The sequence below is a fragment of the Anomaloglossus baeobatrachus genome, chromosome 5 (genome assembly GCF_048569485.1).
Source record: "Anomaloglossus baeobatrachus isolate aAnoBae1 chromosome 5, aAnoBae1.hap1, whole genome shotgun sequence".
Classification (NCBI taxonomy): Eukaryota; Metazoa; Chordata; class Amphibia; order Anura; family Aromobatidae; genus Anomaloglossus; species Anomaloglossus baeobatrachus.
In genome coordinates, this window is record NC_134357.1 from 216,382,413 (window position 1) to 216,408,927 (window position 26,515).

Genomic DNA, 26,515 nt, shown 5'->3' on the forward strand with positions numbered 1-26,515 from the left:
TCTATATCTACACAAACCAAAGACAGCCAGTCATGATCGATGCAGAATTCTGATTTATTTGAGGAAGAGAAGGGACTAATATTCAAAGACCCTTGGCTGAGGGCCAGGGGTGCCTACTATAATCCTATTGGTTAACTTGCAAAAACCGCTTACATCGAGTAATATATATGTATGCATTTCATAATCTTATATTAAGCTAACTCAGCATGTATTAAAATAAAAGTATGTCTTATGATAAAGTGGAAAGTCCCATGTCTGAAATTGCCAGACATGGGTGTGTTTAGATAGATCAAGCTAAATCAAGCGCCATTTTTGTTAGTCCAGCATTTTCTTGATTATATTCAATATGTATTAAATCCCATCCATAACACTGTGAGGAGATGGACGCGGAGCACAAACGTCTTCTCCTTCACACAGAAGTCAGGTGGCTTTCTAAAGGTAGAGCACTGGCCAGAGTTTTTGAGTTACGAGACCCGCTTTATAGATTTCTTTTAGAAAAAGAATCGCCACTTGCAGCACATTTCAGTAGTAAGTAAAACAAGAATAGGGACACTTAGATCTATCATAGTTGGTGAATATCACTAGACCCCATAATAAGCATGAAGAAAAACACGAGAAAAATACGGGGGTTTCTCCTAGTGAGACCAAAAATGGTCACAAAATAATGCACAAACAATCAACCTCTTGAAATATAAAAGGAATTTTTATTGACAATTATTTATAAGAGGAGAAAGTACATTTTATTATAATTTACATAAATAGAATGAACCAGGTAAAGACGGGAAAATACCGCGACCCAGACACGCCAGGTGACGCACAGATGGGAAAACAGGAGTACGTGCACTGATTGAAAAGAATATATAGGGCTGGATATAGTCAAAAGACAGTCCAGGGCTAAATATCTGCCAAAAGCTCATTAGAGAAAATCTAAATAGATATTGTCAAAAATGACAAACATAAAGGGGTGTCTGCAGATAATGATATATATATAATAATCTAGATCAGTAAATATATGCAGAACAAACCCCAGATAATCAATATCATCCAAAGAGCTAATGAGAGACAAACAGCCAAAGTCAATCAAAGATATTAGCATATGCAAGATATAATGGGATTAGCCCTGCCAGACAAATACAAGAAGCCTGACTTAATGAATGAACAAGGCAAGGATTAGCAAGATACTCCTGTTTAAATAAACAGCTGAGTAAAGACATTAACACTCAGCATAGCACTGATGCCACTAAATAGCATATATCAGACCATATAAGGACGAACATGCTCATATAAATAATAAAGAGCATGAACTTCAGTAGACACCAGGCAAAGAAAGCTTACCCATCTGTTAATAACAACCCGGCGTGGCGTGCTCCGACGCGCACGTTTCGTGACCTTCCTCGGGGAGCTGCGCTACAGCTGTGCAGTGTGAAGGGAGCGGGAGGCTTATACGACTCTTTCTGAGAATCCCACCAACAAGTTTTCATTGGAATTGATTGCTATTTTGGACACGGCCCTGGATCGGGGTATCATTACTAAAAAGGTATTTGAGGGTCTCCACATTAAATTTCCAATAACACCTACATTCTATCTGCTGCCCAAAATTCACAAAAATCCACTTTGTCCCCCGGGGCGTCCCATTGTCTCTGGCATAGGAGGGCTTTGCGATCCCATATGTCGATTTATCGAATATTATTTACATCCTTTGGTTGAAACGCTGCCCTCCTATGTCAGAGACACTTCGGATGTCCTGCGGAGGATTGATGGACTGTGTTTAGATCCTGGTATACTCTTAGTGGCAGCAGATGTGGAGACCCTCTATTCCTGTATCCATCATGAACACGGCCTGCAGGCAGTCAAGTATTTTTTGCGTATGAGTAACTGGGAGATTCCTCTACAAGATCTGATTTTGGAACTCCTGGAATTCATCCTGAAGCGGAATTTCTTTTTATTCAAGGATCGGTTCTTCCTCCAGAGGCGTGGCACTGCGATGGGCGCGGCGTGCGCGCCGTCGTACGCGAACCTCTTTCTTGGCCTTTGGGAGAGGGAGGTTCCCGACGACGGCGCCTGCGCCGTGACCCATGCGCAGTGCTGGCTGCGCTATATCGACGATTTGTTCATCATCTGGAGGGGAACCGACCTTGAATTACAATCATTTTTTTCTGTTTTAAATTCTAATGACCGCAACATCAGGCTGACCTACAGGTTTAACCCCGAAGAAATTGATTTTTTGGATATCAAAATCTCCATTTCATGTGACAGGTTGGTTCAAACCGACGTTTTCCGTAAGGAAACGTCGGTAAACAGCCTGTTACATGCTTCATCTGCCCACTTACCATCAACCATTAGGGCTGTACCCATCGGTCAGTTTTTACGAATGAAAAGGGTGTGTTCATCAAACACCCTTTTTGAAAAACAAGCAGGGGATCTCTCCCAACGTTTCAAAGATAGTGGTTATAGTACAAGAGGTGTGAAATCAGGATACGCTAGAGCCAGGGCTACTCCCAGAAGCGATCTTCTAGCAGTGACCCCAAAAACTAATAAAAATAAACCAACCATCAGATTCATTTCAACATATAATAACCAATGGGAAGACATTAGACGCATCCTAACCAAACATTGGCCGGTTTTAACAACTGAGCCAACCCTAAAAAAAGCCCTGTCGGAACGTCCCTTAATGACAGCAAGGAGAGGGAAGAATCTTAAAGACCTATTGGTTCATAGCCACTATATATGTAAGAGCACTTTCCCATTTTATACTGGAAAACCGAAGTGGGGATGTTTCCCGTGTGGCTCTTGCCTTGCTTGTAAAAACATCGAGAGGGCTACTTCCTTTGTGTCGGCGGATGGTCTGAGGGAGTTTGAGATCAGGAAATACATCTCTTGCAGCACTGATTTTGTAATATACTTGGCCAAATGTGGCTGTGGCTTATCCTATGTTGGGTTAACATCGAGACAACTACGCGTGCGAATACGCGAACACGTTAGGGATATAGCCGCTGCAATTGATGTTGATGATCTTGACTCCCTCAGAACCATCCCCAGACACTTTAAGCGCGTCCATAATTGTGATGCCTCCTCCTTGCGTGTCAGGGGTATTGACAAATTGCATATGGGCTCAAGGGGTGGTAACTTCAAGCAGGCTTTGGCACGTATGGAATGTAGGTGGATTGTGACCTTGGGAACAATGGCACCCAAGGGCTTGAATGAAAAATTGTCATTTGCCCCTTTTCTCTGAAGAAAATGCTATATATACTCCATGACCTCTTTATATTTCTGGTTGGTTTACTATTTGCTGGCATGGCCGTTTCTTTGTCATTTTAATAGTGTTCAGTGTTGTTGTTTTTAATTGTAAAAATTGTTTTTTTATTTTTATTTTTTTTATCAGTGACACTTCCATGCTTCCTATATATGTTTCTTTATATGGAATATTCTTCTACGGATTTATGGATACGATATAATATGGGACTCGGAATCTAATGTGAAACCAGCTATGCACTCCATATACATTGACAACTGATGATAGGACCCCTGGAGATTCTTTGGATATATATGATGTTTAAGATCTTTTGTTCTCTCTTATCTGCATCTTTAAATGGTCTAGCACTGATGGTTATTTTAACTATCAGTGTTTTTCTCCATTTATATTGTATTTAACTGTGGGAGATTTATCATTAATAACTGACGGTTATATTGATCTCCGTATATGAATATATATCTTTTATACTGTTATTCTCTCCATGTGGTTCATATTCTTCCTATGTATACATTTTGTATATGCATCTATATGTGTATTTACGGTATGGTGCTGACTGCATATCTTTCTGCGTCCCATAGAATGTCTTGTTCCATTTGCCCTTACTTTGCCATCAGTAAGCATGGATGCCACGGTGTGCGCATGGGCAGTGATCGCACACTAATGTGTGCCTCTGACGGCCTCCGTACAGGCTGACGTGGGCGTGTCATGTGACGACATGACTCATGCCCCCGTCGTTCCTGGGAGACCCGATGACGCACGCCACTTCCTGTGTCTTCGCTCCCCATGCGCCAATCAAACACCGTGGCGTCATTTTTAAACCCCTTCACACTGCACAGCTGTAGCGCAGCTCCCCGAGGAAGGTCACGAAACGTGCGCGTCGGAGCACGCCACGCCGGGTTGTTATTAACAGATGGGTAAGCTTTCTTTGCCTGGTGTCTACTGAAGTTCATGCTCTTTATTATTTATATGAGCATGTTCGTCCTTATATGGTCTGATATATGCTATTTAGTGGCATCAGTGCTATGCTGAGTGTTAATGTCTTTACTCAGCTGTTTATTTAAACAGGAGTATCTTGCTAATCCTTGCCTTGTTCATTCATTAAGTCAGGCTTCTTGTATTTGTCTGGCAGGGCTAATCCCATTATATCTTGCATATGCTAATATCTTTGATTGACTTTGGCTGTTTGTCTCTCATTAGCTCTTTGGATGATATTGATTATCTGGGGTTTGTTCTGCATATATTTACTGATCTAGATTATTATATATATATCATTATCTGCAGACACCCCTTTATGTTTGTCATTTTTGACAATATCTATTTAGATTTTCTCTAATGAGCTTTTGGCAGATATTTAGCCCTGGACTGTCTTTTGACTATATCCAGCCCTATATATTCTTTTCAATCAGTGCACGTACTCCTGTTTTCCCATCTGTGCGTCATCTGGCGTGTCTGGGTCGCGGTATTTTCCCGTCTTTACCTGGTTCATTCTATTTATGTAAATTATAATAAAATGTACTTTCTCCTCTTATAAATAATTGTTGTCAATAAAAATTCCTTTTATATTTCAAGAGGTTGATTGTTTGTGCATTATTTTGTGACCATTTTTGGTCTCACTAGGAGAAACCCCCGTATTTTTCTCGTGTTTTTCTACATTTCAGTAGTAAGGAATGGGTCACAAAACTTGCTTACTTATGTGACATATTCAACTTGTTGAATGAACTTAATCTGTCACTTCAGGGGAGAATGACAACTGCCTTTAAGTTGGCAGATAAAGTTGCTGCGTTTAAAGCCAAGCTAGAAGTGTGGGGACGGCGAGTGAGAACAGGGATATTTGACATGTTTCAAACATTAGCAGGAATTTTGGAAGAGACCGAGTCTGATCCTTCATTCTCCCAACTGGTGCATGTTCACCTATCTCAGCTTTCAGAAGAGTTTGAGCGCTATTTTCCGACCACAAAAGACCCACGAACTAGGAAGGAATGGATTCCTTGGCTTGTGAAGAAGCCAGGTGAATTGACCTTGTCCGTGCTTGAAGAAGACCAACTGCTTGAGATTGCAAATGATGGTAGCCTTAAAAGTATGTTTGAGACTTCAAATCTCTCAACGTTCTGGATTAAAGTCAAGGAAGAATATCCTGAGATCGCCACAAAAGCACTGAAAACTCTGCTTCCATTCATCCTATTTTTGTGAAACTGGGTTTTCTGTCATGATAACAGCAAAAACAAGATTACGAAGTAGACTGGACATAAGGAACACACTTCGGGTTTCATTGTCTCTTATCACCCCTAGATGGGACTGTCTTGTTGCAGGAAAACAAGCCCAGTGCTCCCACTGATCCAGGGAAACAAGCCCAGTGCTCCCACTTATTCTGAACCTATAGTAAGTTGAATCACATTCTCATTATAAATGTCATAATTATATTATAAGTATACACTAAGCTCCACCCCTCCATAACCCCACCCCCATATGACCAAAGCTCCGCCCATGTCCCACCCGGCCATGGAAAACTGGTCTTGCTTAAAGCCGGTCCCTGGTGCAAAAAAGTTGGGGACCTCTGCAATAGAGGACTCTGTGTGGATGACATAGGATGCGTCATTCACACAGAGAGGGGAAAGAGGACTGCAATGGAAGCAAGATAAAGGCACCGGACCAACACCAGTCACACCCATCTGACCCAACTGCCCCCCCAGATGAGTATAATAAAAGCTGTTTTTATGTTATAGAGATCAGCCTGGGTACTTCTATACAGCATTTTGAATGATGTATATGAGGGTTTACTCTTGGTCGCATATAGGGGACAGACAAATCTGATGACAGGTTCCCTTTAAGATTTTTCAGTTTTTCTGGCACCTTAGGGACTCTACAAATGTCACCTGCAAACTATTCTATCAAAATCTGTGCCCCAAAAGTCAAATATTGCTTTGAGTTTCTAATGGTATCACTGCATTTGGGAGAAATTGTGCACTAAATTTTGGGATTCCGTTTTAGTCATTAATCCTGGTTTAACTAAAAAATTTGCAGCTAATAATAAAATTAGATTTTTACTAAAATGTATATTTCTTTTCCCCCTTGTTATAAAATTCTGTGATGCACATATGGGTTCAAAATACTCACTACATTGCTAGATGAATTCCTTAGGCCTGCAGCACACATCCGTGCCTCCGGTACGTGTTTGGTACGTTTTTGCATGTACCGGAGATACGGAGACACGCAGACCAATGTTACCCTATGGGTGATGTCACACACGCGTAAAATCACACAGAACGTGTGTCCGTGTGGTAAGTACGTGTGTGCGTTTTTCTACATGGACGACATGTCCGTTTTTGGCCATCAACACGCAGGCACGGATCCGCTAAAGTCAATGGGTCCGTGCCTGCATGGACGGCACATGTAGCATGTCCGTGTGCTACACGTATCGTCCGTGTGCGTTTTTAATCAAATAAACACCAACACATGTTACCAATCCTGCATTTCAACTAGTTCCAATTAAACACACCAGTATCTGATGATGATGCTTTGTCTACGTCATTTTCAAGAAAAGCGCATCATTAGAAACGGATATCACAAGGACACCTCACGTACGTATTTTACACCAACACGGACATCAGACACGTACACACGGAAAGCATACGCCATCACACGGATGTCATACGTACCAGAGAAACGCCTATAAAGAACGGAACATGGACCCAAAAAATGGAATGTGTCACACGTACGTTTTTTATGCAGAAGTGTGTTTTAGGCCTTAAGCAGTGAAGTTTCCAATATTGGGTCACTTGGGGTTTTGTTGATCTAGCACCTTAGGGAGCCTACAATCTATAACTAATCTGTTTTCTAAAAGCGAAGTAGCGCAAATTCCCATCTGGTCCCACTGTGTGCTCAAATGGTAGTGTACAATCACAACTGGTGTACTGCCACGTTCAGCAAAAGCTGCATAACAAATTGTCATGTCCAGTTTCTCTGTGAGTTAAAATTGTGAGGCTAAAGTTAAATTTTAGCTGAAAAATGCTAAGTTTATCATTTTCACAGCCCAATCTTATAAAATTCTGTGCAATTGGTGCGGTCAGCATTTTTAATCCACAAATAGATTAATTTATTATTCAGTTTAAATTGCCAGATCAGGTCACATGTGGTTTTTATGCCTTTTTGGCACTAGTGCAACGCTGTGTATAAATTTGAGTTCCAAAAATTTAAAATCACTATTTGCTTTCCAAGTTTTGCCATAAACATTAGTTTTTGACCACATGGGTTATCACTGTGTTTGGGAGAAATTGCATAACAAATTATGGAGTAAATTTTCTCCTATTACCCCTTGTGTAAATGATAAATTTGGTGCTAATGCAATATTTTAGTGGGAAAAAAATGTAATTTTCATTTTCATATCTAAATGTTATAACGTTTTGTGAATCACCTATAAGTTAAAAATGCTAACTACATCCCAATATAATTTCATTGAGAGGTGTACACCATGTGCAGAATTTTTAGGCAAGTTGTCTCAATCAACCCAAAAGCTTAATATTTTTGGAAGTTGGAGTGGGTTTTTTTTAGATTAGGCTATCTTAGGAGGATTAGCTAAACAACATGCCCAAAGGAATCCAATCCTAGGGACAATTAATGCGATTGCACCATAGATGTTTAATCAAATGTAATTTTATTGTGAAAAAATATAAAACACACAAAAAAGTGGAAAACAGGGAGCCACCAAGAGGGACATCAACCAAATTGCAGAGGCTGATAATATGTATGATCTTGATTATTAAACCACCAATTATTGTGATGAGTTGTAATTATGCAGTTGGTATCCGTATATATATATATATATATATATATATATATATATATATATATATATATATATATATATATATATATATATATATACAGTATATATATAGTATTACATAAAAATGTTGATAAGGTCAATTGTCCGTATCCATTAATTTATAAACACAAATTAATGTGTATGTAGCAGTTAATAAATTGCACTCAGTAAGCTATAGGATGTTAATCCTTAAAACCGCATCCACTAAAAACTGGATCTGTGTATCATGGATTGCCAAGCATATATAACACTCACAGAGCCAATGAAAGTGCAGTGTGCAAATGGAACAAAATACTCTTGGGTATATGTGACCCGTCATGTAATATAGCCGCATGTGAGGGAAGAAGCACTAAGCCGCGGCTATATGCCCTGGTATCGCTAAGTAGGGGGCCAGCTGGCTGTGCTCCTATGAGATCTCTGTAGTGAATCAGATATTTAACACATTGTCCACATCACATACATACCACGGACATGGCATCACTAAACCACAAGCAAAAGATCGTACTGACAATACTGTAGAAAAACGTCTATTAGTAAAATTAATAACAGTGAATACGGCATTACCTTATTATACTCAGCAGCATTGGCGTGTCCCTCCACCTCTGACGTACGTTTCACTAATGCTTTCTCAAAGAGGCATGTCAGGGTGAGGTTAAGCCATCTATATTAACTACCTGTAACCAATAAAAACAATGCATTTTGATTAGGAACCTGTGCATTTCTAGGTTGATTGTGGCGCATAGAGCTCCGACTGCCCACCTCTATTAAAATCACTTCCGTATTGCGGGCGCTGGAACGCAGGTGAATCCACCAGCGGTCATGTGATGCACACAGATGGAAGTTTGAGGGGCAGAAGAGAGCGCATGCACACCACCAAGGGTTGTAATGTATGTGTTTTAGTTCCGTGCCAGAAGGCACATCGGACTTAAGGGGGCTTTACACGCAACGACATTGCTATCGAGATGTCGTTGGGGTCACGGAATTTGTGATGCACATCCGGCCTTGTTAGCGACATTGTTGTGTGTGAAACGTACGAATGACCACTAACTATCAAAAATACTCACCTAATCATTGATCGTTGACACGTCGTTCTAATCCCAAATATCATTGCTGTTGCAGGACGCAGGTTGTTCATCGTTCCTGAGGCAGCACACATCGCTACGTGTGACACCCCAGGAACAAGGAACAACACTGTACCTGCGTCCTCCGGCAACATGGTGGGCGGCACTTTATTTCGACTACTCATCGCTCCTCTGCTTCTATTGGACGGATGCCATGTGATGCAACACAAACTGCCCCCTTAGAAAGGAGGCGGTTTGCCGGCCACAGCGATGTCTCTAGGCAGGTAAGTATGTGTGACCGGTCCTAGCGATGTTGTGCGCCACGGGCAGCGATTTGCCCGTTACATACAACCAATGGGGGCGGGTGCTGTCACCAGCGACATCGCTAGCAATGTCTCTGCGTGTAAAGCAGCCTTAAGAAATATAAAAAACGATTTGTTAAACATATTTTTCATTATACCATGAACGTACATTCAATATTATGTTGTTTATATTTTGTTATTTTGTGTCAATCACGTAGTTGCACAATGTCCATCTATTACAAAGTAATACTATAATATAACACATAAATAACAGGATAATATCATTGTACAGTACATAATTGTCATACATGATTGGACCATATATAAATATGAGACCCATATAATATATTAAAGATTATTACAATTCATTGCTAATAACCTAGTATCAATTTAATGTCCACCATTATATGGTCTGTAATCCATTGGATGCTGTTGTTTTCATACTTCAAATTGCGTGTTTGTAGAGAACTCTCATCAAATATGGATATGCTCACTGAACAATGTGCCTTAAGCCTGCTTTACACACTACAATATATCTTACAATGTGTCGGCGGGGTCACGTCATAAGTGACGCACATCCAGCATTGTAAGGTACATTGCAGGGTGTGACAGCTGCGTGCGATTGCGATTTGAACATTTAAACGTTCATCGCACACACGTCATTTATTCCTCATGTATTGCACATCGGGTTGTTCATCGTACCCGGGGTAGCGCACATCGCAATGTGTGACACCCCGGGAACGATGAACAGATCTTACCTACGTCCTGCGGCTCCCGGCCGGCAATGCAGAAGGAAGGAGGTGGGCGGGATGTTTACGTCCTGCTCAGCTCCGCCCCTCCGCTTCTATTGGCCGGCTGCCGCGTGACGTCGATGTGACGCCGAACGTCCCTCCCACTCCAGGAAGTGGATGTTCGCTGCCCACAGCGAGGTCGTATGGAAGGTAAGTATGTGTGACAGGGGTTAATCATTTGTGCGGCACATTCAACAAAATTGAACGTGCCGCACATACGATGGGGGCGGTTACGATCGCATACGATATCGTATGCAGAATCGTAACATGTAAAGCAGCCTTTAGACTCTGAAATTGAAATGCATATGAACTAAAATCAATTTTTTTTCTATTTTAATTCATATGAATTTCAATTTCAGAGCCTAATATACATGAAGTATAAAACAAGTAGGATTGCATGAAACCTCATAGTTCCTACAACAGGTTAAAGGTGTTATCTGTGACTTTCTTTTTTCTATGAGGATAAGAACTTACCATCCAGTAGTTGCTAAGTACTTGCCTGTTCTGCACAGGGACTGTCTCTCAGCTCAGGTGGCAATTCCCCATTTTCATTTCCCAACTTTTGTAGAGAGCTCAGAATGACTGCCAAATAAAGGCAGTGGGCAGCATGGTGTCTCAGTCGTTAGCGCTGTTGCTTTCCAGCGCTGGGTACCTGTGTTCAAATTCCCAGAGAACAACATTTGCAAAGAGTTTATATGCTCTCATGTTTATGTATGATTTCTCCAGGATTTCTCCCATACTCCAAAGACCTCCCGACAGGGAAGTTAGACTGTGAGCCATTTGCCCAGTAACAATGTCTGTAAAAACCCTGTGGAATATGATGGCACTATATAAGTAGGCATAATAAATTGTACGAAATGTATAAGAGTCATGTACATGAGGACACATTACCACCTACATGGTAAATACAATGAAATCGTGATAGCATGTACATCACGATTGGACAGTGTTCAGTTACATATTTTGCTATATGCATGCTGTCACGAATCCCCTGGGTTTCTCGTACAGTTGGGTCTGTAAATGACCTCATGTCAGAGACTTGCATACAGCTGTCACATAGGGAGTGCAGACATTTCTCTTGAGATTGAACTTTTTTTTTTTTAACAGTATGAAAATAGTCCATGGGTGAAGAAAATGTCCCACTCCAAAATATCATAACATATTTAAAAATTTAAAATTAAAATCCATATTCTTGATAAAAAAAATTGTGAATATCATTTAGTAATTGTTGGTTACAAATGGCTGCAACCACAAGTGGCAAGCGCTCGACACGTGGACCAAATTGTTGGTCCCCTTCGTTTAATGAAAGAAAAACCCATAAGTCAAAGTTTGCATTTCAACCATGCTTCCACAGAATTTAAAAAAAAATAAAACTCATGAAACAGGCTGTCAGATCTTTGGATGTTTCCCATTCTGAAGCGGAGTCTGGGACACCTTTGGATCCAGTGGTCTCCCATTCAGACTTGGCTGCTGTTGGGGGGCTGCTGCTCAGCTTTGCCATCGCTCCCGGCACCTGGCCAAGTCCCGCACTGTGCAGGTGCTTGCTGGGTGCTCTGCACCTGAGCACATAGTGAATGCTGCGGCGAATGCACAGATGAAAAATGTCCATGACGTGGCAACTTCCTATTGGTGGTCCAGTGTCAGCAGACTTGATGACGTGACCCCACCTGATTGGGCTGTGGGTGATGTCATTGAGACTGGACGTAGCTGTTTGGGGCGGAGCCTAATCTATTTAAGCAGCGTCTGAGAACATGACTGTGTGCGTTTTATCATTATTAGCTTTGGAGGTATGGGTGCTTGGTTGTCTGTCATTACACCTCCCAGTGCTCTTTGTTCCGTGGTCTGGTTCATGCGAGAGAGATACTCAGCACCTAGAACATGCTGCTTAGGTAGGAGCTCTGTTTAGTACTGGTAACGTGATAGTGTTACTCCATGTACTGGCTTGGTGATACGGGCAGGTAGTTTCGGGCACGGTCTGAGTAAGCTCAGTGTGCTCAAGGGCCTTAGCTACACGAGTCATCTAGGCAGGTTTAACGTGCTCTGTGACCCGGATTTGTGAGAGGTCTGCTCCACATCTAGGAGGGTCGCCTAGGCAGGAACACTATTCACACAGTGTGCATACATCTTCATTTCAGTTTATTCCTGTTTAGTGTAGCTTCTGTGAAGCTAACAGAGGTTATCACATTTACCTTTCGTGTGCATTTTTCCTGTGATGTTTAACAGGGATTATTGCTGTATATCTTACTCTCCTGTGTAAAGTAACACAGGTAGTGTTAAAGACACCTCAACACTCCTCCACTACACAGTGTACCCCGGGTTATAATTGCAAATATTTGTATTAATTATTATTTGTAATTCGTCAGCCCCAACACAGGCCTGGACAGAAATGAATGGTACCCCTGAAAATAATGTGACAAAAGGGACATGTTAAATCAAATTATGTCCATTAATTATCATCACAGGTGTTTACAATCTTGTAATCAGTCAATGGGCCTGTGTATAGGGCTATAGATATTCACTGTGCTGTTTGGTGACATGGTGTGTACCACACTCAACATGGACCGGAGGAAGCGAAAGTAAGAGTTGTCTCTAAAGTAAGAGATTAGAAAGAATATTATAGAATATTATAGACAAACATGTTAAGGTAAAGGTTATAAGACCATCTCCAAGAAGCTTGATGCTCCTGTGACTACAGTTGCACATATTATTCAGAAATTTAAGATCCATGGGATTGTAGCCAACCTCCCTGCACGTGGCTGCAGGAGGAAAAAGGATGAGAACTCAAAGAGACGGATAAGATGAAAAACTTCTAAAGCTATTAAAGGTGACCTTCAAGCTCAAGGAATATCAGTGTCAGATCGCACCATCTGTCATTGTTTTAGCCAAAGTGGACTTCATGGTAGACAACCAAGGAGTACACCATTGTTGAAAAAAAAATCATAAAAAAGCCAGACTGGAATTTGCCAAACTATATGTTGACAAGCCACAAAGCTTCTGGGAGAATTTTCTATGGACAGCTCTTTGGCACGGCACATCAGCTCTATGTTCACAGTTGGGAAAATGACGCATATCAAGAAAAGAACACTGTCCCTACTGTGAAACATGGAGGAGTCTCTGTTATGTTCATGAGAAGCTTTGCTGCATCTGGCACAGGGTGTCTTGAATCTGTGCAGAGTACAATGAAATGTCAAGAATATCGAGGGAATCTAGAGAGAAATATGCTGCCCAGTGTCCAAAAACTTGATCTCAGTCGCAGGTCATGGGTAGAGATAAGCGAACCTCTAGAGGCTCGAGTTCGACTCGGTTCGTCGAATGGAGGCCGCGTTCGAGTTCGGTTCGGCGAGCCGTTAGACGAACCTCTCGAACCCCATTGAAAGTAATGGGAGGCAATCACAAACACATAAAAACACATTATAAATGTTCACATACAGTTAATAAACATTGCCATAACACTTACCGGTCCACGCGATGCATCCTGCACTCTGTCTCCTGTCGCTATTCCTTCCGATGATCGCTGCGTCCTGTAACCAGCACTGATGAAAGGACCTATCGTGACGTCAAAATAGCATGTGACCAGTCACGTGTCTGTTATCTCATTGGCTACAGACTGGTCACATGACTATGACGTGTCATGCTAGGACCTGTCAGTGCATCTCTCCAGTACACGGTGATCGTTTGTGTATCTCCATATACCGGAGACATGCTCTGGCACACGGTCGGGTTCCCGGTCTGCTTCCCCGTTCCGTTTTTAACCGGCTGCCACAGCCGGTCAATAATGGAGATCACCATTGCTATAGCAACGCACCTGTCAGTGGTGACCTCACCGCTTACAGGCAGCAGCTCCTTCTCACTCACGTAGTGAAAAGGCTGCACGGGAAGCAGCGTCCTTCCTCACATGCAGGGCTGCTGATGTAGCAGAGCTCCATGTGTTGAAGGAGAAAGAAGACAGAAGAGCAGGATCGTGGGGGGATAAGAGGGAGTAATACACATGGAGTCTCTAAGTGTGTCTGTGTATTTATTTCTATTAAAGTATTTTTTCTCTGTGTGGTGTCTTTTTTTAACCCTTTATTGGAGATTCTTAATGGCCGGGTCAAAGTTGCCTGACATTAAGAATCTCTGGCTTAATACTAGCTAGTAAACAAAGCTAGTATTAACTCATGATTACCCAGCAAGCCACCCGGCTCCAGGGCTGTTGGAAGAGTTGGATACAGCACCAGATGATGGCGCTTTTATGAAAGCGCCATTTTCTGGGGCGGCTGCGGATTGCAATTCGCAGCAGGGGCGCCTAGAAACCTCGGGCTAACCTGTGCTGCAGATTCCAATCCCCAGCTGCCTAGTTGTACCTGGCTGGACACAAAAATATGGCGAAGCCTACTTAATTTGTTTTTTAATTATTTCATGAAATAAGTGAAATAATTAAAAAAAACGGGCTTCCCTATATTTTTGGTTCCCAGCCGGGTACAAATAGGCAGATTGGGGTTGGGGGCAGCCCGTAGCTGCCTACTGTATCTGGCTCGCATACAAAAACATGGCGAAGCCCACGTCATTTTTTTGGTGGGCAAAAAACTCCTGCATACAGTCCTGGATGGAGTATGCTGAGCCTTGTAGTTCTGCAGCTGCTGTCTACTCTCCTGCATACAGACAGATAGCAGCTGCAGAACTACAAGGCTCAGCATACTCCATCCAGGACTGTATGCAGGACTTTTTGCCCCCCAAAAAAATTATTTGGGCTTTGCCATATTTTTGTATGCTAGCCAGGTACAGCAGGCAGCCTCCAACCCCCAGCTGCCTATTTGTACCCGGCTGGGAACCAAAAATATAGGGAAGCCCTTTTTTTATTAATTACTACATGAATTTCATGAAATAATTCAAAAATAAATGACATGGGCTTTGCCATATTTTGTATTCTAGGCAGGTACAGCAGGCACCTACGAGCTGCCCCCAACCTCCAGCTGCCTATTTGCACGCAGCTGGGAACCAAAAATATAGGGAAGCCCTTTTTTTTATTATTTCATGAATTTCATGAAATAATTAAAAAAACAAATGACGTGAGCTTCGCCATATTTTTGTGTCCAGCCTGGTACAACTAGGCAGCTGTGGATTGGAATCCACAGCACAGGTTGGCTTGAGCTTTCTGGGCCCCTCTGCTGCGAATTGCAGTCCGCAGCCGCCCCAAAAAATGGCGCTTTCATAGAAGCGCCATCTTCTGGCGCTGTAGCCAACTCTTCCAGCTGCCCTGGTGAAGGGTGGCTCACTGGGTAATAATGGAGCTAGGGCTAGCTGTAAATTATCAACTGGCCCTAAGCCCGTAATTCATGGTAGCACGCCAATATTAGACATGGCCACCATGAATTTCTAGTACCGATAAAAAGAACCACAACACACAGAAAAATATTTTTATTATAAATAAAACACAACACAATTAGTGACTCCATATTTATTGAAATAAAGAACCCCCCTCCGCAGTAATCCTGGGTCAAGGGTCCCGCGCCGTCCAATCCGGATCCAATATCATCTGATCGGTTTGCTGGAAGGCAAAGCGATCAGATGATGTGTCAGGTTCAAGGGCCTGAATCACATGACACAGCAGCTGATTGTATAAACGGCTTTTAAACAATCAGCTGATGCATCAGTGCAAAAAAAAACAAAACAAACTACACACTTCAGTGCAGACTCCTGTCCGACAGCATCAGCTGATAGTTTAGCCGGCCGGTAAAAAGCCGGCCTCACCGCTCGACTTATAGTGTCAGCTAATTCCATCAGGTGACCGCATCAGCTGATTATCGCCAGGTCTGAGAAAGAAGAGAGAGAGAGAAAGAAGAGAGAGAGAGAAAGAAGAGAGAGAGAGAAAGAAAGAAGGGAGAGAGAGAAAGAAGAGAGAGAAAGAAGGGAGAGAGAGAAAGAAGAGAGAGAAGAGAAAGAGAAAGGAGAGAGAGAAAGGAGAGAGATAGGAGAGAGAAAGAGAGAGGGAAAGGAGAGAGAGAAAGAGAGGGAAAGGAGAGAGAGAAAGAAGAGAGAGAGAAAGAAGAGAGAAGAGAAGAAAGGAGAGAAAGGAGAGAAACAAAGGAGAGAGAAAGGAGAGAGAGAGAGAGAAGGGAGAAAGACAGGAGAGGGAGAAAGTAGAGAGAGAGAGAAAGGAGAGAAAGATAGGAGAGAGAGAAAGGAGTGAGAGAGAGAAAGGAGAGAAAGATAGGAGAGAGAGAAAGGAGAGAGAAAGGAGAAAGAGAAAGGAGAGAGAGAGAAAAAAGAGAGAAAGAAGAGAGAGAAAGAGGAGAAAGAAGAGAAGAAAGGAGAGAGAGAAAGGAGAGAGAGAGAAAGGAGAGAGAGAAAGGAGAGAAAGAAAGGAGAGAAAGAAAGGAGAGAAAGGAGAGAAAGAAAGGAGAGAGAAAGTAGAGAGAGAGAGAAAGGAGAGAAAGATAGAACAGAGCGAGAAAGGAGAGGGAGAGAGAAAGAAAGGAGAGAAAGAGAGAGAGAGCGCTCACAGCTGATGTCCGGCTTTTCCCCTCAGTGCATAATTAAATTATAATTATAAATATATTATAAATATAATTTAAAATTAAAAAACTAGAACTCACGACCTTATGCGTCCTAGGTGAGCACTCTATCCACTCAGCTATTGCCTCCAATGTGCAAGATAGGCAGATTTGCTAATCTTGAAGTCTGGATTGCTGAAGTCTCAGCTGACCACATGATTCACTTGATTGCTACCTGGAGCTCATACAGAGCACTCGTGTTCTGCAGCAGAGATGACAGTGTCGTGTGGATTACGTCGGACCTGGAGGGGTATTGGAGGATTTTAATAAAATGGTGAAACTGTGTTTTTTTTTTCTTTTATTCCAAATAAAGGATTTTTCGCGGTGTGTTTATTTACTTTCACTTTATAAATAGATAATAAATATAATTTAAAATTTATAAATAAAAAAAAAATAATAATTTAAATTTTTTACCGGGACCAGAAATCCTGACATTATGCTTCTTAGGCGGGCACTTTATCCACTAGTCTAGTGCCTCTTACAATATAGCTAGGCAGATTTTGTAATCTTGAAGTCTGCAGTGCTGACTGAAGTCTCTGCTAACCGCGTGAGTCACTTCATTGCTACGGTGCTGCTACATCTTGAGGGAGCATAGCTGACAGTGTCGTGTGGATTACTTCGCACCTGGAGGGTTATTTTTGGGATTAATAAAGGGGTGAACCAGGGTTGTTTTTTGTCTTTTATTCCAAATAAAGAATTTTTCGCGCTGTGTGTTTCTTTACTTTTACTTTCAGTTTAATCATGAAAGGTATCTCGGGGAGACGCCTGGCATGATTAAACTCAATATTACCCCAATTGCCACCGCACCAGGGCAATTCGGGATGAGCTGGGTAGCGTCCCCCAGGACAATCGCACCTAATGGATGCGGCTATTCCGGGCGGCTGCTGGGTGATATTGTTAGGTTAGTGGGCTCCCGATAACGTGGAGCTCTCCATCCTGACAATACCAGCCTCCAGCCATGCGGCTTTATCCTGACTGGTATCAAATATGGGGGAAACTGCATTTTTTTTTTTAAATTTATTTATTTATTTTACTGCACAATATAGACCCGCCCACCGGCGGCTGTGATTGGTTGCAGTGAGACAGCTGTCACTCAGCTTGGGGACGTGTCTGACTGCAACCAATCATAAGTGCTGGTGGGCGGGGAAAGCATGGAATAACTAATTGACTAATGAAGCGGCAGCCATTTTCTAAAGAGGAAAGGACGGCGCAGATTTGTGACAGCCGTGGAGCGACACGCACGTGATCGGTGAGTAGGAAAGGGAGAGGGATTTTGCTGGGGACGCAGGACGCATGCAGATAGCAACATGTGCACATAGCCTTACTGTGAAAAGCCACATTTTTGGTCATCGAACCGTTCTCGAACGTAACTCGAGCTGTCGAGCTTTTAGGAAAAAGCTCGAGTTCGATCTCGAGCACCCCCCAAAATCACCCGAATATGAAATTGGCGAACCTCGAACATCGCTCATCTCTAGTCATGGGTCTTGCAACAGGATAATGACACAAAACACACAGCTAAAAACACCAGAATGGCTAAGATGAAACCATTGGACTATTCTGAAGTGGCTTTCTATGAGCCCTGACCTACCTTATTTTTCGGACTATAAGACGCACCTGACCATAAGACGCACCCTGGTTTTAGAGAAGGAAAATAGGAAAATAAAATTTTAAGCAAAAAATGTGGTCATGACACACTGTTATGGGGCGAGGATCTGCTTCTGACACTGTTATGGGGGTAATGTCCCCAAATTCTCTAGTAAGGTACCCCATCCAGGTAATGATCCTCCTGCCTTGTATATAATCCCCATCCTTATATTTATAAATATATATATATATATATATATATATATATATATATATATATACATATATATATCCCTCATCCTGCTATATATCCCTCATCCTGCTATATATCCCTCATCCTGCTATATATCCCTCATCCTGCTATATGTCCCTCATCCTGCTATATGTCCCCATCATCCTGCTCATATGCGCCCATCATCCTGCTCATATGCGCCCATCATCCTGCTCATATGCGCCCATCCTGCTATATGTCCCCATCATCCTGCTCATATGCGCTCATCATCCTGCTCATATGCCCCCATCATCCTGCTCATATGAGCCCATCCTGCTATATGTCCCCATCCTCCTGCTATATGCCCATCATCCTGCTCATATGCACCCATCATCCTGCTCATATGCGCCCATCATCCTGCTCATATAACCCCATCATCCTGCTCACATGCGCCCATCATCCTGCTCATATGCGCCCATCATCCTGCTCATATGCGCCCATCATCATGCTCATATGCGCCCATCCTGTGGCACACACACAAAAAAACCCCCAAACATTTATATTACCTTTCCTCGCTCCACGCAGCGTCGCTCCTCCTCCCCGTCTGTGCCGGTAGCGCTGTGTGGAGCGGGCCACGCTCCCTGCAGCACTGCGATCTCCTTCTCTCTGTGCCAGCGCGGCCGTGTGGACACGTGCACACAGCGATGACGTCATCGCTGTGAGCCCCGCTAGTCTCCACACAGCGCGGTCGGCAATCAGGAGGAGATCGCGGTGCTGCAGGGGAACGGTGAGTGTACTGATTCACTGCACCCTGCGCTGATGATGATGCGCGGGGAGCAGTGAATACAGCCACACATGATCACTCCAGGCTGTAGTTAATAGGGGTGATCACGGCTGGCTGTTTACTATGCGCGCACCCCCTACCCATCACCCCGCCCACCTATCAGCGCCAACTTCAGGGCTGAGAGATGGGCGGGAGGATGGGCGTGCATATGTAATGAGCGGGCCCATGTGGTAACGGCAGGCTGCTACAGCCTGCTCGTGCCCCCGTTGACCCGCTCTACTGCAGCACCCTCATTCCCCACAGCCATTCCCCTACATTCAGACCATAAGACGCACCCCCCACTTTCCCCCAACATTTGGGGCAAAAAAAGTGCGTCTTATGGTCCGAAAAATACGGTATATCCTATTGAGCGTTTTTGGAAAGAGCTGAAACATGCCATCTGGAAAAGCCAACCTTCAAACACGAGACAACTGGAACAGTTTGCACTTGAGGAGTGCTCCAAAATACTGTTGAGAGGTGCAGAAGTCTCATTGACAGTTACAGGAATTGTTTGATTGCACTGATTGCCTCAAAAGGTTATGCAACCAAATATTAAGTTAAGGGTACCATCATTTCTGTCCAGGCCTGTTTCATGAGTTTTATTTTATAAAAAAAAATCTGTGGAAGCATGGTTGTAAAGCAATGTCTGACTTTCATTTGTTGATTTTCATAGATTTTTAATTTATTATCAGTTTTGTCAGATTCAAGTTATATCTGTGACCATTGTGGGTTTTTCTTTCATTAAAAGAAGGTTACCAACAATTCTGACCACGTGTGTATGTGTTTCAGATGCACCCTGGTATCCTTTGTCCAAGCTGGGTAATAATGTTAATCTCCACCATTTTTCATCATGGATATGGATTTTAACTTTTCAATAAAGGTTTAAATATTTAATCATATTTTGGGGCTGGACCTTTTCTTCTCCCTTTGATTTTTCACGCTGTCATAGTGGCTGTCCATGCTCCAAGTGTATCCAATCGCTTTATGTGAGCTGGCTATTTTTTCATTTATAATAAACAAAAAAATGACTGCGCTTTTCCAAAGGTTACATACACAAATACCAGTTTTTCTGGGAAAATGTGCTATGGACAGGTGAAATCAAGCTAGAGTTCTTTGGCAACAGAACAATTAAATGTGATGATTATATTAGTGTTTAAGAGGGAAATGTGGCAATTCTCCACTTTCATTTCACCTCTATTCAGAAGCCACAGGGAAAAAAGAAACTATCAGAGATCTTTGCCAGGCAGAACACACAGGCAGTGAGGAACTACCTGCCAGTAAGTTCTTAGTACCGTAGGAAAAAAATAACTAAAGTTGTTCTGTAGAACCCTTTCAATGAGCTACTATAATTGTGAAGGAGAAATTAGGGTCAGTTCACACAGTGCGTTTTTGTGCGTTTTTCGGGTGCATTTTTGGCCTCAAAACTGCATGACTTTGCTTCCCCAGCAAAGTCTATGAGTTTTCATTTTTGCTGTCCGCACACAACTTTTTTTTTAAGCTGCATTTTTGAGCTTAAAAAAAAAAAGGACATGTCAATTCTTTCCTGCGTTTTTCTGCGTTTTCCCCCCATGCAATGCATTGGAAAAACGTAGAAAAACGCAGAGATAAAAAAACGCAGAAAAACGCATCCAAAAACACACCAAATCGCGGTAAAAAGTATGCATTTTTTGCCGCGTTTTTTGCCGTGCGTGCGTTTTGTGCCTTTTTAGCGGCAAAAAACGCACAAAAACGCAGCGTCAAAAAAATGCAGTGTGTGAACTTAGCCTAAAACTTAAAAAATGTAGGAAGAGGGGGAAGGGAATGATCCAGCTCACCATCTCACTCCTTTGAAGAAGGGAACAGGTGTGTGACCAGAAGTGGAAATGCAAAGAAAGATGTGAAAAATTCCAGCTTCAAAAAAATTTCGAATATTTATTCAAAATATAAATAAAAGTTTGAACTAGATGAACCTAGGTCTTTTTTTCAACCTATGTAACTGTGGAAAAATATAATTAAAAAATCCATATTAAAAGTAGCACATTTCAAGTGCCTGCAAGTGTCCTTTATCAAGCTAAAGAGTCATGAAACATAATAATTTTTTGCAAATGGCAGCATGAAGGGGCTTGGATACAAGTCACTTGTCAAAAAATGGGTGATGACTCACAGTGAATTAAAATAATTTTTCTTGAAGACACATAGAGTAGATACACATATGTCAAAAATATGTATGAATGATAAACACAAGAAAAAAGTCCATAGTGAGACCATGTGGAAGAGCATAACATTAATAATGGAAAATTATTATTTCTTTATGTGTATTCAGTTCTTGTGGAGTGGCAGTTCCCAAGTTAAAGATCCACAAGGCTTCTCGTGCTAGTTGAAGTCTTCTAATGTCTCCTCCTCTGATAGTCTCCGTAAGTTTTACAATACCAAATATTTGGAAGGATGAAGTTTCCTGCTGATGTTTCACTATTAAATGTTTTGAAACGGAGGATAAATTCTGAGGTGAATTATATCAGATTGATGTTCAGATATACATATTTTCAGGCTCCTTATAGTGCAATCAATATACAGTGTGTCCACCCATATCCTGTCCACCGCAATTAACTTGAGAATGGCAGCAGCTATAGGCATAGAAGTGGTGTCTAGGTATAGTACAGTAGCCATGCGCTAAGGCAATGAAGCCCCCTATTGCACCACCTGGGGGAAAACAACGGAGTTAGGATTTTTATCTTGAAATCGGAACAAGATAGAGAAAAAAAGTGAATTCCAAAGTTGTAGGGCATCATCAATTTAATACGAATCGATACCTTGCATACAGAAATGATATGATTACAGCGTGTAAAACTCACAAGGCTGCGGACATGAAGCGATACCTCATGAAGACCTTCCTACATGTCATTGGGTATGGAGGCTGCATGGAGTGGCCTCCACACTCACCTGACCTGACCCCATTGGAATTCTTTCTGTGAGGTCACATCAAACTGCAGTTGTATGTGACCCCTCCACCAACATTGCAGGACCTGCGACGACGTATCACAGATGATTGTGCAAACGTGTCACCTACCATATTGCACAACGTGCAGCAAGATCTAGTATGCTGTCCAGAATCCAGATGTGCATTACAGCTGACGGTGGCCACTTTGAGCATCAAAGTTAAATGAGCGCCATATGCGTGACCAGCATTCAATGTTTTGGGGGAATCATGGGTTTCATATCATAGCATTTCTGTATATAAGGTGTCGATTCGTATTGAATTGATGATGCCCTACAATTTTTTAATTCACTTTTTTTCTCTATCTCGTTCCGTTTTCAAGATAAAAATGCTAACTCCGTTGTTGTCCACCAGGTGGCGCAATAGGTGTTTCATTGCGTAGCGCATGGCTACTTTACTATACCTAGACACCACTTCTATGCCTATAGCTGCCGCCATTCTCAAGTTAATGGCGGTGGACAGGATATAGGGTGGATACACTACATTTTGATGCAGAGAGAACAGTTGATGGGATATACCACATTGCATGAATTGCTGCCATTTGCTATAAAGTAATATGTCTCATGACTCTTTAGTTTAATAAAGGACGTTTACAGGCATACAAAATGCGTTGCTTTTAGTATGGAGTTTTAAATTCTCTTTTGAATAAGTAATGGAAATTTAAAGAAGTTGGAATTTTTCACATCTTTCTTAAAAAATAAACTGTTCTAATTTGACTTGCAGTGGATTCTAATTTCAATGAAAAAACGTTGGAGAGATTTTAAATCTAGTATTGAGAAAAGTAACCCTGTAAACATTCATGAGCTTGAAAGGATTACAAATGGAAGAAATTACCAACGAACAGGTGCAAAAGTCTCAAGATGACTGCGCAAATCTTTTGGAGACAGTCATTGTTGCCAACCAGTTTTGCAACTAAATATTAATCCTGTCTGTCATATACTTTTTTCTTTCTCTTTTTGTTTTGTTTTTTTTTCCTTTTCGGACTGCATATATGCTGACCGTCATCTTTTTTTGTTGAAGAAAGATACTTTGATTATTGACTTTTTATATATAATAAGCAATCAATAATGTTGACCACAACTGTTTGATAGGAGCAATTTCTCATGTCTTCAAAATGTAATCTCATTGCAGGAACAATTCTTGATCATTTGGTTGGTGAAGATATAATGGCTGATTATCTGCTTTATACCCTTAATGAACATACACAACACAGGTAAGGATGTTGACTTATAAATTCTCGTGTCTTTAGTACTCCATTGCTCATCACCCACACAACTGCAGTGAAATGCATTTGATAAAACACATGTTACTCTATTGAACACTCTCAAACTGATGAAAACCTCTAAGGTCTGAGGAATCTTGTACATAATGCAGTGCAATTAAGTATAAAAGGAAACCTGTCAGGTCCCCATACCCCCAGAAAAATAAGCAGCTGTGTATACCTATCTAAATTCCCTTTCTACCATTCTCTTTAGTACATTGCACAAATAAACAGATCTTTATAAAAAAGTATTTATAAAGTGATGATCTGAAAATTCACAAACAAGAGGTATGAGGGCACTACAGTAAAGTAAATGGGATCAGACCAAGAGGCACACCTATGAAATCAGAGCAACGAAACACAAGGGAAAATAGGATCACCAAATTTTGTGAAAGATAAATTATTTTATTGTAGACAAAAACACCAAAAAAGCGAGTAAAACCAATTTAGGCTATGTGTCCACATTGCTTTTTACCTGCTTTTTTGCTGCTTTTTCAACTGCAGCGTTTAATGCCAAAATGGATGTGTTCTGCTTTTCAAGCATAGTCTATGAGAATTTGGGTTTCTTGTGCCCACTATGCAGTTCAAACTGCAGCCTTGTTGTGGCAGAAATTTGGGCAAAAACTCTGCTTTGCAGTTCAAAACGCAAATGGCAAAAACAATTGACATGTCAATTGAAAAGCAGAACACATCCATTTTGGCATTAAACGCTGCAGTTGAAAAAGCAGCAAAAAGGCAGGTAAAAAGCAGGTAAAAAGCAACGTGGACACATAGCCTAAAACCTCACAACGGTGAATATGCAGACTGGGGTTTGCTTGAAATAAAGCATACAATAATCCCCAGAATTTTCTCTTCCACTTGAATGTACAGTACAGACCAAATGTTTGGACACACCTTCTCATTCAAAGAGTTTTCATTATTTTCATGACTCTAAAAATTGTAGATTCACATTGAAGACATCAAAACTATGAATGAAAACATGTGGAATGAAATACTTAAAAACTGTGTAACAACTGAATATATGTCTTGTATTCTAGGTTCTTCAAAGTAGCCACCTTTTGCTTTGATTACTGCTTTGCACACTCTTTGCATTCTCTTGATGAGTTTCAAGAGGTATTCACCGGAAATGGTTTTCCAACAGTCTTGAAGGAGTTCCCAGAGATGCTTAGCACTTGTTGGCCCTTTTGCCTTCACTCTGCAGTCCAGCTCACCCCAAACCATCTCGATTGGGTTCAGGTCTGGTGACTGTGGAGGCCAGGTCATCTGGCGTAGCATCCCATCACTCTCCTTCTTAGTCAGATAGCCCTTACACAGCCTGGAGGTGTGTTTGGGGTCATTTTCCTGTTGAAAAATAAATGATGGTCCAACTAAACGCAAACCAGATGGAATAGCATGCCGCTGCAAGATGCAGTGGAAGCCATGCTTGTTTAGTATGCCTTCAATTTTGAATAAATCCCCAACAGTGTCGCCAGCAAAGCACCCCCACACCATTACAGCTCCTCCTCCATGCTTCACGGTGAGAACCAACCATGTAGAGTCCATCCGGTCACCTTTTCTACAAAGACACGGTGGTTGGATCCACAAAGATCTCAAATTTGGACTCCTCAAACCAAAGCACAGCTTTCCACTGGTCTAATGTCCATTCCTTGTGTTCTTTAGCCCAAACAAGTCTCTTCTGCTTGTTGTCTGTCCTTAGTAGTGGTTTCCTAGCAGCTATTTTTCCATGAAGGCCTGCTGCACAAAGTCTCCTCTTATCAGTCGTTCTAGAGATGAGAAGGTGTGTCCAAACTTTTGGTCTGTACTGTACATCAGAATATATAAATCACAGGACAACAATCACATAGGTAATAAATTGTTGAAAACACTTCATTTGACAATCACATATAGATGTATAATACACCATGAGTAACTAATACAACAAAATACCAAAGCTGTATCATACAAAAAGCATGTGAATTGACATACACGAATAGAGTTAGATGTTAATAACATATCCCACAAATAAGTTGGAAAAGCAACATGTATCAAAAAGAGAAAATAAATAGATACCAGCTTCAAAAAAACTCAGGTGTGCAGCATGGTGGTCAGAAGCATGTCCTGCGAGTAGATGAAATAATCATAGTGGAAGAGAAAACCAGAACACCCCCTCTCCGACGCGAGTCGCCACTCTAAAGATGGCTTCCTCAGGGAAAAAAATGGGGCATAAACACAAGGACAAATCTGCTGCTATTTATGTCAGATCATTAATGAGTAAAATAGCTAATTATAAGACAAACCTGTTGTAGTAATTCTGGCGGACTGGCGATATTATACAGTCATATGAAAAACTTTGGGCACCCCTATTAATGTTAACCTTTTTTCTTTATAACAAATTGGGTTTTTGCAACAGCTATTTCAGTTTCATATATTTAATAACTGATGGACTGAGTAATATTTCTGGATTGAAATGAGGTTTATTGTACTAACAGAAAATGTGGCAACACATGAGAACACCAGAGTATTAGGCTAAAAAATAGTTTTATTAAATACACTTTAAAAGACAAAAAGCAAAAAAAGTAATTAATTATAAATAACACTGCATAAAATCCAGACCTAGTGCAAAACAGATATATATATCAAAATTGATCACAAATAACTTAATAGAGGATGGATCCAGATGGCAACAAAATACGCCCTAAAACAGGCAAAAAAGGTCAAACATGCAAAAAAAGCTAAAAAAGACCTTAGTAAAGTGCCCAATGCTGAAAATATTGCACTATTTTAAGCCAAAAAGATTTGGTATCTTGTATATAGATCAAAAAACGAGAGTCCCACTCAGTACATAGTGTGAACAGGTGGGTCCCGATAGGGAAAAAAGGCCAGTGCCAATAAATGCAAGCAGTATATACAGAGAAAGGGCA

General features: G+C 41.5%; 1 protein-coding gene across 3 annotated transcripts in view; it reads left to right on the forward strand.

Annotated features, from left to right (window-relative positions):
- MTG1 (mitochondrial ribosome associated GTPase 1) overlaps window positions 1–26,515 on the forward strand; it is a 1,022,130-nt gene that overhangs the window by 806,009 nt on the left and 189,606 nt on the right. For all 3 annotated transcript variants that reach the window (XM_075349124.1, XM_075349125.1, XM_075349126.1), the window contains one exon: window positions 23,486–23,567. In XM_075349124.1, the coding sequence (XP_075205239.1) occupies window positions 23,486–23,567 (82 nt within the window). The remainder of the gene's footprint in view (window positions 1–23,485; window positions 23,568–26,515) is intronic.